Genomic DNA, 15,191 nt, shown 5'->3' with positions numbered 1-15,191 from the left:
TTTAACCTATGGCAAACCTTTAAGCTAACCTATTGCTTTGAAAAAGGTAAGTTACTGGTACTGGATCCACTTTATGTCATCGTATGCAGATTACAAAATCAGTATGCTCACATAAAAATTTGAAGTGTATTATCAAAATGACAAAAATATATTTTGAAACATAGCAATATTCTTCGCACTTACAAGTGGGTCGTAGAAAAAGCAATTCTTCTTCTTTTAGCTAAGAAGTGACAATATTATAAAGACGAAATATATAGTTACTTTTATCTGAACTTTTTACGAAAATGATTTATTATGTTTCGTTTTGAAACCCTGCTGTCCAGGATGCAATGATCAGTGAAGCAGAACGTGACAAGCATGAGAATGAAATTTTGAGGTTTTGGCAAAATTTAGAATTTTTAGATTCAGAAAGATAAGTAGAATGCGAGAATTTAGAAGTTTTGTTCCCTATTTTCGAGTAATTTGTGACAAAATTTTGTCTTTTTGCTCAACTAACATGTTAACATAAAAACGTTTATTTGTTGTGGCGAAGCCGAAGTTTAAAATGTATGCTCTTTTCTACGTTTTATAACTTTTATACAGTACGGTTGTATAGTTCAAGTTTTTACTTCGTTTTTATCATTTAACGTGCAACGTTTTTTGCCACTGTACAACCTTTGATTTGGCAAAACTTTAGAATAAATTGCATTCAGCCTGTTTTCTAGGTTTTTGGTATTTACCCAAATTTGCAATAAAAATGGCTACAACTGTTACCTGCTTGGAGCCCCCAACTGGTGGGTTCTCGTTTGAAAACTGTGCCAGAAATGCAAGATTGGAAAAGAATGGAATGATTGGACCAAAATTTAGAAAAACTGGTACCACTATTGTTGGTCTTACTTTTGATGGTGGTGTTATTCTTGGAGCTGATACTAGAGCTACAGAGGATACCATTGTGGCAGACAAAAACTGCAGCAAAATTCACTACATCGCACCAAATGTTTACTGTTGTGGTGCCGGTACTGCGGCTGATACTGAGATGACAACCCAGATGATTTCATCAAGCTTGCAACTTCATCGCTACAATACTGGTCGGCCAACGCGTGTTGCAACAGCTAATCGAATGCTTAAGCAATATCTGTACAGGTATCAAGGTTACATTAGTGCCGCTCTAGTACTTGGCGGAGTTGACTGCAATGGCCCACATCTATACAGCATTCACCCGCATGGCTCCACAGATAAGTTGCCCTATGTCACGATGGGTTCTGGATCACTTGCCGCTATGGCAACTTTTGAAGCTGGATATAAACCCAACATGAAAAAGGCTGAGGCTATGAAGCTTGTTCGTGATGCAGTTGCTGCTGGAATCTTTAATGATCTAGGATCTGGCTCTAATGTGGATCTTTGCATCATCACAAAAGATCAAAAGGTGGAGTACCTTCGTCCTTATGATGTGGCTAATGTGAAGGGTGTTCGTCAGGGAAGCTATAGATACAAGCCCGGTACAACACAAGTCTTGTCAAAAAGCATCAAGAAAGTGGAATTTGATGTTGTGGAAGAAAAGGTTCAAGAATCCATGGACACATCTTAAGAAAAACATTTAGTAGTTAAAATTACTTCATTCTGATCCAGATTGTTGTCAATTTGGGATAAATGTTCATGAAATATTGAAATAAGTTCACAATATTTTTGATGTATGTATTTTGTGCTGCTGTTAAAATTTGGCCTTGAAATGTGTTTACAGTGCTTAAGTTTAAGCATCACAGTTTTTTAAAGTGTAAAAATTTTGGATTGGTGTGTATCAAATTTCAATTAGACTTTAGTTTCAGCAAACAACATAAACTCAATATCATGTTGAAAAAATAAATAACTTGTGTTCATTGATATAAATTTGTGTTTGTTTTTCCAAATGTAGGAAAACAGGAATAGTTTTTAAATGATGTCTGAACCATGGCCTGAGATTGTTCAGGCTTCTTCAGAAAAACGAAGGGAACTTGTGTTAAAAGGAACAGATGCAGATTTAAAGCAAAGGGTCCAAGATGCTGATGGACTTCTGCCATCAGAACTGTACCAGCTTGAACTGCTCAATTTTCTCCAGATCAATTCGCTTGCTGTCAGGGAGTTGAGCAACGAAGTTTCAAGTCTGAAAAATCTGTCACAGTTTTTCTGCCGTCAAAATGCGCTTACATCTATTCCCGATGAGATTACATGCATAAAGACCCTAAAGTTTTTAGACATGTCGGAAAATGCAATAACCGAACTGCCGGAAAATATTGGTCAACTTATGAACTTACAAACACTCAACATGGCGCACAACAAGCTCACTTGCCTGCCATCTAGTGTCTGTGATTTGGCCAGTTTAGCGATACTAGATGTTTCGCAGAATAACTTTGAAGAATTTCCAGATGTCTTGTGCAAAGCTCCTGTTTGTGAGCGACTTGCAGAGTTCCAAGCATCTCACAACAACATTGACGATGTGCCTGATTCTGTAGAAAATATTGTGATGTTAAAAGTATTTGATTTGTCCAACAATCAAATCAAGGAACTGGGTCGCTCCATAGCTGGTTGTTTAAAGTTAAAGCAAGTCAACTTTACAAGCAATCCTTTGAAGGATAAACGGCTAAAAAAACTCATTGATCAAAAGAATTCACAGAAGTCTATTATGGATTATATTCGGACTAAAGGACGCGCAAAACAGAACCAAAATGCCACCAATGAGAAGACCCAACAAGGAAAAGGAGGTCGCAAAAAGTTGAAAGGTCAAAAAGCTCATGAAGCTGTTGCAGCTGAGGAAGAGGCTTTAGTTAAATACTTCATTGATGTCTTGAAAGTGGACACATCCGATGCAGGTAATGTTTGAGTAGTTAAGCAACTTTTTTTACTCATGATAAATAAAAAGTGGTTGTTTGACAAGGGGTAACACTTTGCATAGGCTGGACAATTGAGGTCCATTTCATACTTTACCTATGGTCAAAATGCTTATTGATAAATATGAACCACAATGACCGAATGGTTGTACCTAGCATTGATTACATCTATCTGAGTCAGTACCATAAAATTCTTGCCAGAAACTAGCCAATAAGTGTGAAAAATTTTGCCAACACAATATGGTTTTGATAAAGTTTTTAACACAGGATTAAATGGTTTTCAAACCGCATTTTAGTACCAGATATGGTATTATAACCAGGTTTTTTTAAGGTTTGGTTTGGGTGACCGCTAAGTAGTTTTAAGAGACCGCAAGTGTTTCATTTAAATACCAAAAAATAGCCATATTTGCTTAAACGAATTATCTATTAGGCTACTGGCAGATTTTGGGAAAACGCTGGAGAAATTTGGGGGACCGTTTCGGTCCCCCAAAACACCTTAAAAAAAACACTGATTATAACAACCAGTAATCATTAACAATTTCTTTCTGTGAAATAAATTAACTTATAAAATGTTTTACATTATTTTGTAAGTACTGCTTTTGCAATACTGTATTATTTAAAGTAGAATCACCCAGTTTGTTGCTTGGAGGATGAAGACTATAATGAACCTTATGCTTTTTGATTTAAATTTATGCACCCATTTAGTAATTCATCATCATGAATTTAGGATGTATATATATTTCGCCATTAATGGCTAAATGTGTTCATAAATTTGTATTGCTGATTTTGCATTTTTAGAAGTTCCCTTTCGAGTGATTGTGGAAAATGAAGTAAAGGAGATCAGACCTTTCATAGTGGCTTGCATCATAAAGAATTTGAATCTTGACCAGGGGGATATGTTCAAAAATTTTATTTCTCTTCAGGTTTGTATAATGGGACTAGCTTAAAAAATTAAACATGGTGCATTAAATAAACTTGCAGTCGACCAAAAGAAATTTTATAATGATGCAATAAAGTAAACGAGCTCACACTCAACTAATGCATTGTACTTCAGCAGCAACAGGCCCACTCAATTACATTTTAATTATTGCACAACAAGTCTTAATATTATACAACAATAAATGAAGCAAATCATTATTTGCAGGGAAAAACAATAAACTATGTACGAGTGATTTTTGACCGGTGTTGTTAGAAATACTAGTCAAACCAATAAATTTCTTGCTGTACACCTGTTGTACAGTCACCTCATACTGGAGATTGGCATATAGACAACTTTAAATGTTACTGTCAGCCAAAAGCACTAATATGATATGCCAACTGCCTGGCAAGTAATCAAGCAGGACAATATATAACTAAGATTTCATATTTTGTAATGCAGACAAGAATTCATGATGAAATTTGTGGCAAACGTACGATCGCCACCATTGCAACTCATGACATGAAGCATCTAAGAGGCTCATATGTTGTCTATGATGCCCAGGAGCCAGATCTTTTTAAGGTAACGCTGTTTTTATGAACATAAAGGTAAAACTGGGATTAGCTCTAAAGTGCCTATGCAGACCAGCGATCATGGTACCCTCATGTATAAATCACAGTATACCAGGCCCATGTAAGACACTATACCAAATCAGCCAGTCACCAAGCATTCCCATTAGGCAAGGCAGAGGCTAGAAATATTCACCCTGCAGTGGACTTCAAACCCACGACAGCAGTCTTTCCGGGACTCGCGCTCTACCAACTGAGCAACACAGGTTCGGCAGTGAAATTATTAAAAGTCGAATCACAGGCTCGCTTGCCTGCCTCGTATGCTGCAGATAATGTGTTAAATGGGCCTGGCGTACTGTGCCTTCATTTATATTTCACATACTAATGGAAAAATCAACTTTCATTTCATATGGCAGATTCGTCCTCTTGGAAGAAAAGCAGAAGTAACTGCTCTCAGTCTTTATCAGAAGTTGTGCAAAGAGGCAGAGGACACAAGAAAAGAAAAGAAGAGGAATCAAGTTTCAGGAATTCACAAGTAATTAGTCTAAATTGTGTATAGTGTTAAACCACCAAGTGTGTCACACCTCACAACCAAGAACTCATTACCCATTAAACTCATTTAGGTTGATTATAATGATAAGTAAGGGTTGTATACCTTGCTGGCCAGAACACAAGATCTTGGAAAAAAATTATAATTGTTTGTTGTGGGTGGGTGTAAACACAATGTCTAGGTTCAAAGCATCTACATCAGGGGTCGGCAACCTTTTAGGCGACGCATGCCAATTTACTTAGTATTTCCATATGTTAATGACCTTGTGTGCCAACGTTTTTCTGAATTATAGTTGTTCGTGCCAGCAGATCAATAATAAAGAGAAAGCAGAGTGTTTTGTGCATGTAAGGCTGAATTTTAAGACAATGACATGGTAAAAAACTGAAAACAAGCAATGTTACTATAATATATACACGCAAATTGGTTGGCGTGCCATGAAAAACCACCTTGCGTGCCAACCTTGGAACGCATGCCAGGGGTTGCTGACCCCTGATCTACATTAGCTTCTAAGTCCTAACATCTGGGAAGTAATTTTTGTTAAACTATGCCTTATCTCAAAAAACCATCTGGGTCAACATGTAGTTCATGACTTGTCAATAAATATAGCAAAGTTGACTCAGGACAATTTTTTCAGATATTTGACATTACTGAAGGGACAAGAAAAGTTTGCATTGTTGCGACGAAGTAGTGATGATTGTGTGATTTCGCTTCCACCTCTCACTAACTGTGATGCAACAAAGATTTCATCTGAAACTTCGGATGTATTTGTTGAGGTCAGTTTATCATCTTTTTTGCTTCTCGAAAACGTTATGTTTTCTGCTTAGTTAGGAATGTACTTTGTCTGTCATTTACCTCAACGGAAAGGTCCCTCCATGAAGGTTACAGAAAATACTATTTTCAACATTACATTACGCTTATATTATGTCAGGCAGCATATTTTATGCATTCTCAATACCAAAAGGTTTATAGCTAGCTGAGATTCACCTCTAAAGAAGGGCTACTGAAGTAGCAGACTGCGGTTCACATCTGAACCTTTAGGGTAGGGGTCACCAGACTTGTAACTGCGGGCTGGATAAGTTTAATGATGATTTGCATGGGTCGCATAGTTTTTATGCCCTAGTGCCTCCTTACCACACTTGTAAGGCCACTTTTATAGGTGTGCCAAGATACGGTCTTTGTACAATCCTATTTAAAATCTGGTGATGTGAGTTAGTCTCATCTTCAGAGCAATGCTTGTATATTACATCACAGGTAACCAAAGAGGCAATTGTTTGTGCACAATTAACACTTGTTTGTGATGTAACAAACTAGCTTTGGATCAATCCTGGGCATTGTAATCCTAGATAACTTGGTAATATCAATTCTACATATCGCGACAGGAAAACTCTCGTAAGGAGTAGAATATTTTTTGAATGTTACAAAGTTATCAATACGATTTGGTAAACCAAAAAATGTGGTTGCGGGCCGGACGAAATGACCGTAGTTTGCTGACCCCTGCTTTAAGGCATCTGATGTGGACCTCTACAGTGTTTTGATTACGGCTATACATGCACTATGTTGTGCATATATTTAAGTGTGGAAAAATGTTCTAGTCAGATTCTGCGACTGTATCGAGAAAGTCCTTTACCCACTACAATTATCAAATCAGGCCGATTGTCCCATGTAATTTAATTATTGCCTTGTTTGTAGTGTAATAAATTTCCTGTTTTTATTCATCAGTTTTGTGGTTTATTACTATCAGAATTTTACAAATTAAAGCTCTAGTTTTCCTGACATAAACATTTAGTGTTGACAATAGTTTTTTGGACTGTACATTTTCAATACCAACAGGTGTTTCTGGACCTCGGCAATTTTGAAATTTTTGCATTTTGACCTTCTAGGCCTGCTCTAAAGCATGTCAATTTTGCCCAATGTCCGTAAAACCCATTAAAGAACCTCTGCATTACAATAAGCCACATCTCAATCTCTAATACTAGCTAGTTTTATTGCTCTACTCATACAGAAATCAGCCTCAGACATGTGTGACTAATAATTTCTCTAAGTAATTTTATAATAGACTGCATGCTTGGCCAAAACAATCATTGTCAAGTAGCATCAATACTACATTTCTTTGTATATATGTTGTCCACTAATGTGTGTTGTTTTTCGGAAACATAGATTACTGGAACCAAATCATTGGGCGCATGCAAGTCGGTAATGGATGAATTACTGAAACGAATGGTTGAATTGGGTTACTACTCTGATACACAGGTAAACTTTAATACACATGTTTGATTTCTATTGTTATGTTTATTCTTAGAGGTAATATGTACTTATATCACTGCCTTTGGTTAGTTCACTAACAAAATCTTGTGTAGTGTTACGGGGTTCTTTTATATTTATGGGTCCCCTTCCCTGAAGGGGACACAGTTTGATTTTACTTAAATTGTTTTTTTTTTCTTTTTTTCTTCTCCCCAAAGTTTGTCCGACTCGTTTTTCCATGAAATGTTTGATGGATTTGGCTGAAATTTACACAGATGGTAGATATAGTTATGTAGATGTGCATCCCACTTTGTCTTTGTTGATAACCCCAGTATTTAACCCCGCTAGCCCCCTAAAATGGGTATTTTTCCCCAAAGTTTGTCTGACTCGTTTTGCCATCAAATGTTTGATGGATGTGGCTGAAACTTATACAGATGGTAGATATAGTTATGTAGATGTGCATCCCACTTTGTTTTTGTTGATAACCCCAGTATTTACCCCACTAGCCCCCTAAAATGGGTTAGTTTATTAAACAGTGTCTGGATTGGCTAAAATTTAGGTAGCATGTGGACTATGCTATTTGTTGGTTTCGATTGATGTGTTTTACCTTGTAGCCCCAACATTTACTCAACTAGCCCCCTAAAATAAATGAACTTTAAAAAAACGTCCTAATTATATAAAATTTGCAAAGTTTCTTGAACATACTAAGTCCTCAAATGTTATGTTTTGCCTTGTAGCACCACAACTTAACCAACTAATCCCTAAAATGGGTGACCCTTTTAACAATGTTCGAATTGAATGAAAATTGGACAGCTTGAATTTGCTATTCATAGGTGTCCATCTTTAAAATAGAATGTTAAATAGGACATACTTAACACAATATCTTGGGTGAATCTAAATTTGTATAGTTTGCACTCTACATAGTATTATTATTTAGGACCATCGATATACTTACATTTTTATCTTTTTACATCGTGATTTATTTGTTTCCTGTTTAGGACTGACGATGCCATATATTTGGGCGAAATCGATTTCCAAAGTGTTTCGCATAAGAAATATACAGACTGATTTAAGTGTGTGCTGAATTTGTCAGCTAATTAATGTTAATTATTTAGGACCAGTGCCGATCACTGTGTTTTACCTTACAACACCAAACTTTCACATGGTTATCTCTTGAATTGCATTATTTTCAACTTTGCATGTGTGGGGACCCATGAGTTTCTGCCTGCAGAAACGACTAAGGTTATAAAAGACGATGACTAATACGGGAACCAATACAAAATAAGCATAGGAAATATATTTATGTTTTAATATAGGTTATAGTGTAAATGCAACAACAAAATGTGCTAAGCCACCCTTCTAGTTAACAGTGCTTTCTAGTTTAATGGTTATCAACATTTTTGAAGCTGGTTGGCTGAAATTTTAAAATATCTTTTGCAGTCTTGTATAGATTTAAACAGATTTGATGATGATGTTCAAGCAAATTTGAAATGCACTGTAAAACTTTAAACATAATCAGCTATAACTACCTTGAGTTTTCTAATTGAGATAACTAATCTAGAAACAATGCAGCAATTATTAAACTTTTTTTAATTCCAGACCACTGCTAGATTTCTTACGCTGTTTTTTGCATTTTGCAAATGTACAGTAAAAATAAATGTGACACAGTAATATGCAAAGCCTTGTCTAAAAGGTTTATGCTAATTCGATTGTTTTAATTACACTCTTCTCAACTGTACCAAGCTTGTACGACCTGAAAGACCTTTATGTACCACTGGTGGTGTGTGTGCCACAGTTTAAGACTACTAGCTTATGGAATCAAAGCTGTTTCATTCCTAAATGTATTATGCCCTAAAAATTTTGCAAATACAAGGTAAAACTGGATTACATTTTTCTGTGACTGACCAAAATGTTCATGCAGACCAGTGATTGAGAAACACTCTTTAAGTCATTTCCTTTAGTTTGAATACCTATTATAAATCTGAACCAATAACTCCATGATTACCGTATCAATTACATTTAATGTGGTCAAATCATCTTGAATTACGGCTGCTTGGGTTGAAAAACGTTTAGCGCAAGGTAAGACACTAAAAATGGTGCATATAAGAGTCAGCACAACAAAATTAGGTCTTCTAAAACAATTTTAGGCTCAAATCAGGAAGTTTGTTTCCTTGCACCTGTTGGGTAAAAACCGTACCACCAGTAGCGTTCTATTTTCAAAAACCACAAATTCAATATTCAACCTTATGTTACAGAATGATAATGGGCGCGACTTTTTCGATGACTCCAGCGACGAAGATGAGCACACAGAAGTACATGCTTCAAAATCTCGTAGTCTAGTCGTACAACAGGTGAAAGTTGAAGATGGAGAGGGCAAAATGCGAGTGGTCTACCCGTCTAGAACCGACATGGTCTTCGAAACAAAAGAAATCAAAGTTCGAAGGCCAAAATAAAATAAAAAAGCAACGACCAAACTTTTGTCTGTGAATAGTTTTTGTGCGATATTGAGTTGAGTTTATTTTGCTTGGTGAAAGACAACATATAGCACTATAGCAATCACCCAGCAGGAAATACCTGCGCAACGTTGAAACGTTTTGGGGCGCAAGCAGTGAGGAGCACAAATGGTGGATAATGGTTAACCGCGCGGCAGCTACACCGTATTATGAAGCGTTATGTGACTGGGGCCCTTAAGAAGTGGGTTTTGCGAACACGACTGGGGGAACGTACGTGGGACCTTCCGTGTTAATGAAAGAGGGTTGTACAGGCAGACTTCAAGATGTCGCCTTATCACGCAGTTAGGAGGTTGGAATAGGAACGAAACCGGCTTGTTTTGCAAAAACAGACAAGTTTCAATAAAAAAACATAACGCAAGATGACATTTTTTCTTTTGCGGCTGAAAGGTTTGCTAAAAGTTCCAAGTTTCTGATTCTTTTTTTACAATAAAAATAAATGTTTTTTGTTTGAACCAAGCTTTTGGCGCGTCACTCTTTAGTGCAAAATTCAAGTTGAATTAAATTTAAAAAACATGAAACCAATCAGTCAAACTTCTGTAGGCTAACTACAGTTTGGTCTGAATTCTTTTATATTATGGGAAGTTCATAATTTACGCGCAAGTACCAAAAACGTTTGCGACTTTATCCTGTGTTTTATAATGTTTATTTCTATGTGGCACAACTTATGACGACATTGGACTCCTTTTTAATGTTATATCACAACAGGGAAAGTACCGTAGGGTGGTAACTTATCAAGACGAAAGGAGGAAAAGAGATCAGTAGTTCGCGTACCACAAGACCTGCTGGACGATACTTAGTCGCTCGATTCGACCCGCTACGTCGCACGCCTTGCTGTTCTCGCTCCTCCCACTCCTCTTTCGGGGCAAGGTGAGCGCGTGGTTGCTGGAAGTCGATGCCCTTGCCAAGCCAAATCGCATTTTCGAGTGTTTGTGGTGAGCCCACAAACACAAAGTGTCGCGATAGCAGGTGGTCTTCGAGGTACAGCCGATGCTTCCACCGATATTCGGCTCTCAAATCAGGGCCGGACGTCGAGGAACTCTCCCGTTTGTTGGGCGTCCTTGGTCGCGACTTGTGCTTCGGTGCTAAGTCGTCTTGGCCGACAACGCCGCAAACGAAAGGACCAATGCCCGCTAGACGGTCGTGTGGGGACGATGTCTAGTTGTGGCGACGGTTTTGCGTTTGGCGTACGAGAGCGCGCGCCTGCGCAATTGCGACACCCCGTTGTCGCTGCACAACCACTTAATGTCACGTCGCTGCATTTCCATTCATTTGCTGACGCGACAAAAACGTTTTGTGTGGGACCATTTGCAGCACATTGTGAGAAACCACAAACAGAAATTGGTTGGAAGGATTGAAAAGGGGCAATTTTTCGTTTCTTGTTAGCTTTAGGACGTGAGGTCTTGCTGCACGAAGTCCGGCCGCGTCACTGCTTTGCACTTTGCTTAGCGGTGACGTAAGAAGGCTTTCGTTGCGCAAGTACTATCTCCTCCTGACAAGCTACGGACCAGCTCCGCTCCTCTTGGACAAGGGAGGGCGCAGTGCTGGGGCTTTTTTGCTCCAGCGTTGCTCCCCCTCTCCTGCTCAAGAAGCCGCCTAGCGGGATGCTTTTGCTCCCGCGATGGTTGGCTAATTTGAGTGGGCTTGGTAAAAAGAGCCTTGTGCTCTTTTTTCATTCGTCTCATTTATCACCACCACCGCTGCTGCTGGCAGTGGAAAAATATTTTTTGGTCGTCCTAGCAGCAGCAGCGACCAGCAGCGGCCAGCAGCGGCCAGCAGCGGCCAGCAGCGGCCAGCAGCGGCCAGCAGCGGCCAGCAGCGGCCAGCAGCGGCAGCAATCGCCCGTATATGTTCTCCTTAATCTCCACGCCTACGTGGGCACAGCCAACACCAACACCTCGACTTGCTACATGAGAGGAGCGGTGCCGAGCACAAGGCCCAGCACCGTTCCTCTCGAGCAAGCCGAGAGGCCGGCGCTGCAAACAGAAGCCAACTCGACCCGCCCCCGTTGCTACCGAAACAGAATGCCGCCGTGCTCGGGAAACCGGCGGTGAAGCCGATTCCCGAGCTCTGACGTCACCTGTGACGGAGCTGGGGACGAGCCGACGTTCCGTGTGTCGAAACACCCAGAACGAGCTTCACTCAAGCCCTAAAATTCGGGCTATTTCAATAGATGCATCCAACTTCCGTTTGTGGGTTTCGTGCGTGCGGGTACATTGCAATGCAATCACGTGATCGCGACGTTTGACACGGTAGTCACGTGAGTAACCACGAGGGCGTGGCAAAGGATGGGTCTGGTGCCTGTTTCGATGTGGGAAGCTGCCAGTCGAAACCCACAATCGATCAGCAGTTCGCGCACCACAAGACCTGCTGGACGATACTTAGTCGCTCGATTCGACCCGCTACGTCGCACGCCTTGCTGTTCTCGCTCCTCCCACTCCTCTTTCGGGGCAAGGTGAGCGCGTGGTTGCTGGAAGTCGATGCCCTTGCCAAGCCAAATCGCATTTTCGAGTGTTTGTGGTGAGCCCACAAACACAAAGTGTCGCGATAGCAGGTGGTCTTCGAGGTACAGCCGATGCTTCCACCGATATTCGGCTCTCAAATCAGGGCCGGACGTCGAGGAACTCTCCCGTTTGTTGGGCGTCCTTGGTCGCGACTTGTGCTTCGGTGCTAAGTCGTCTTGGCCGACAACGCCGCAAACGAAAGGACCAATGCCCGCTAGACGGTCGTGTGGGGACGATGTCTAGTTGTGGCGACGGTTTTGCGTTTGGCGTACGAGAGCGCGCGCCTGCGCAATTGCGACACCCCGTTGTCGCTGCACAACCACTTAATGTCACGTCGCTGCATTTCCATTCATTTGCTGACGCGACAAAAACGTTTTGTGTGGGACCATTTGCAGCACATTGTGAGAAACCACAAACAGAAATTGGTTGGAAGGATTGAAAAGGGGCAATTTTTCGTTTCTTGTTAGCTTTAGGACGTGAGGTCTTGCTGCACGAAGTCCGGCCGCGTCACTGCTTTGCACTTTGCTTAGCGGTGACGTAAGAAGGCTTTCGTTGCGCAAGTACTATCTCCTCCTGACAAGCTACGGACCAGCTCCGCTCCTCTTGGACAAGGGAGGGCGCAGTGCTGGGGCTTTTTTGCTCCAGCGTTGCTCCCCCTCTCCTGCTCAAGAAGCCGCCTAGCGGGATGCTTTTGCTCCCGCGATGGTTGGCTAATTTGAGTGGGCTTGGTAAAAAGAGCCTTGTGCTCTTTTTTCATTCGTCTCATTTATCACCACCACCGCTGCTGCTGGCAGTGGAAAAATATTTTTTGGTCGTCCTAGCAGCAGCAGCGACCAGCAGCGGCCAGCAGCGGCCAGCAGCGGCCAGCAGCGGCCAGCAGCGGCCAGCAGCGGCCAGCAGCGGCAGCAATCGCCCGTATATGTTCTCCTTAATCTCCACGCCTACGTGGGCACAGCCAACACCAACACCTCGACTTGCTACATGAGAGGAGCGGTGCCGAGCACAAGGCCCAGCACCGTTCCTCTCGAGCAAGCCGAGAGGCCGGCGCTGCAAACAGAAGCCAACTCGACCCGCCCCCGTTGCTACCGAAACAGAATGCCGCCGTGCTCGGGAAACCGGCGGTGAAGCCGATTCCCGAGCTCTGACGTCACCTGTGACGGAGCTGGGGACGAGCCGACGTTCCGTGTGTCGAAACACCCAGAACGAGCTTCACTCAAGCCCTAAAATTCGGGCTATTTCAATAGATGCATCCAACTTCCGTTTGTGGGTTTCGTGCGTGCGGGTACATTGCAATGCAATCACGTGATCGCGACGTTTGACACGGTAGTCACGTGAGTAACCACGAGGGCGTGGCAAAGGATGGGTCTGGTGCCTGTTTCGATGTGGGAAGCTGCCAGTCGAAACCCACAATCGATCAGCAGTTCGCGCACCACAAGACCTGCTGGACGATACTTAGTCGCTCGATTCGACCCGCTACGTCGCACGCCTTGCTGTTCTCGCTCCTCCCACTCCTCTTTCGGGGCAAGGTGAGCGCGTGGTTGCTGGAAGTCGATGCCCTTGCCAAGCCAAATCGCATTTTCGAGTGTTTGTGGTGAGCCCACAAACACAAAGTGTCGCGATAGCAGGTGGTCTTCGAGGTACAGCCGATGCTTCCACCGATATTCGGCTCTCAAATCAGGGCCGGACGTCGAGGAACTCTCCCGTTTGTTGGGCGTCCTTGGTCGCGACTTGTGCTTCGGTGCTAAGTCGTCTTGGCCGACAACGCCGCAAACGAAAGGACCAATGCCCGCTAGACGGTCGTGTGGGGACGATGTCTAGTTGTGGCGACGGTTTTGCGTTTGGCGTACGAGAGCGCGCGCCTGCGCAATTGCGACACCCCGTTGTCGCTGCACAACCACTTAATGTCACGTCGCTGCATTTCCATTCATTTGCTGACGCGACAAAAACGTTTTGTGTGGGACCATTTGCAGCACATTGTGAGAAACCACAAACAGAAATTGGTTGGAAGGATTGAAAAGGGGCAATTTTTCGTTTCTTGTTAGCTTTAGGACGTGAGGTCTTGCTGCACGAAGTCCGGCCGCGTCACTGCTTTGCACTTTGCTTAGCGGTGACGTAAGAAGGCTTTCGTTGCGCAAGTACTATCTCCTCCTGACAAGCTACGGACCAGCTCCGCTCCTCTTGGACAAGGGAGGGCGCAGTGCTGGGGCTTTTTTGCTCCAGCGTTGCTCCCCCTCTCCTGCTCAAGAAGCCGCCTAGCGGGATGCTTTTGCTCCCGCGATGGTTGGCTAATTTGAGTGGGCTTGGTAAAAAGAGCCTTGTGCTCTTTTTTCATTCGTCTCATTTATCACCACCACCGCTGCTGCTGGCAGTGGAAAAATATTTTTTGGTCGTCCTAGCAGCAGCAGCGACCAGCAGCGGCCAGCAGCGGCCAGCAGCGGCCAGCAGCGGCCAGCAGCGGCCAGCAGCGGCCAGCAGCGGCAGCAATCGCCCGTATATGTTCTCCTTAATCTCCACGCCTACGTGGGCACAGCCAACACCAACACCTCGACTTGCTACATGAGAGGAGCGGTGCCGAGCACAAGGCCCAGCACCGTTCCTCTCGAGCAAGCCGAGAGGCCGGCGCTGCAAACAGAAGCCAACTCGACCCGCCCCCGTTGCTACCGAAACAGAATGCCGCCGTGCTCGGGAAACCGGCGGTGAAGCCGATTCCCGAGCTCTGACGTCACCTGTGACGGAGCTGGGGACGAGCCGACGTTCCGTGTGTCGAAACACCCAGAACGAGCTTCACTCAAGCCCTAAAATTCGGGCTATTTCAATAGATGCATCCAACTTCCGTTTGTGGGTTTCGTGCGTGCGGGTACATTGCAATGCAATCACGTGATCGCGACGTTTGACACGGTAGTCACGTGAGTAACCACGAGGGCGTGGCAAAGGATGGGTCTGGTGCCTGTTTCGATGTGGGAAGCTGCCAGTCGAAACCCACAATCGATCAGCAGTTCGCGCACCACAAGACCTGCTGGACGATACTTAGTCGCTCGATTCGACCCGCTACGTCGCA

General features: G+C 42.8%; 2 protein-coding genes across 2 annotated transcripts; both read left to right on the top strand.

Annotated features, from left to right (window-relative positions):
* Nucleotides 1–401: 401 nt before the first annotated feature.
* Nucleotides 402–1,896, top strand: LOC145229849 (proteasome subunit beta type-7-like). The gene has a single exon (XM_080095178.1). It carries the CDS (start codon nucleotides 737–739, stop codon nucleotides 1,565–1,567), a length of 831 nt encoding a protein of 276 aa, XP_079951304.1. The 5' UTR covers nucleotides 402–736; the 3' UTR covers nucleotides 1,568–1,896.
* LOC145229848 (leucine-rich repeat-containing protein 47-like) lies at nucleotides 1,868–9,593 on the top strand. The gene is made up of 7 exons (XM_080095177.1): nucleotides 1,868–2,825; nucleotides 3,642–3,766; nucleotides 4,222–4,341; nucleotides 4,745–4,863; nucleotides 5,513–5,651; nucleotides 7,036–7,128; nucleotides 9,375–9,593. Exons 1-7 carry the CDS (start codon nucleotides 1,913–1,915, stop codon nucleotides 9,570–9,572), a joined length of 1,707 nt encoding a protein of 568 aa, XP_079951303.1. The 5' UTR covers nucleotides 1,868–1,912; the 3' UTR covers nucleotides 9,573–9,593.
* The last annotated feature ends 5,598 nt before the right edge of the window (nucleotides 9,594–15,191 follow it).

This window comes from Phallusia mammillata, chromosome 5 (genome assembly GCF_965637545.1).
Source record: "Phallusia mammillata chromosome 5, kaPhaMamm4.hap1.1, whole genome shotgun sequence".
NCBI classification, from domain to species: domain Eukaryota; kingdom Metazoa; phylum Chordata; class Ascidiacea; order Phlebobranchia; family Ascidiidae; genus Phallusia; species Phallusia mammillata.
This window is presented reverse-complemented; position numbering and strand designations above follow the sequence as displayed.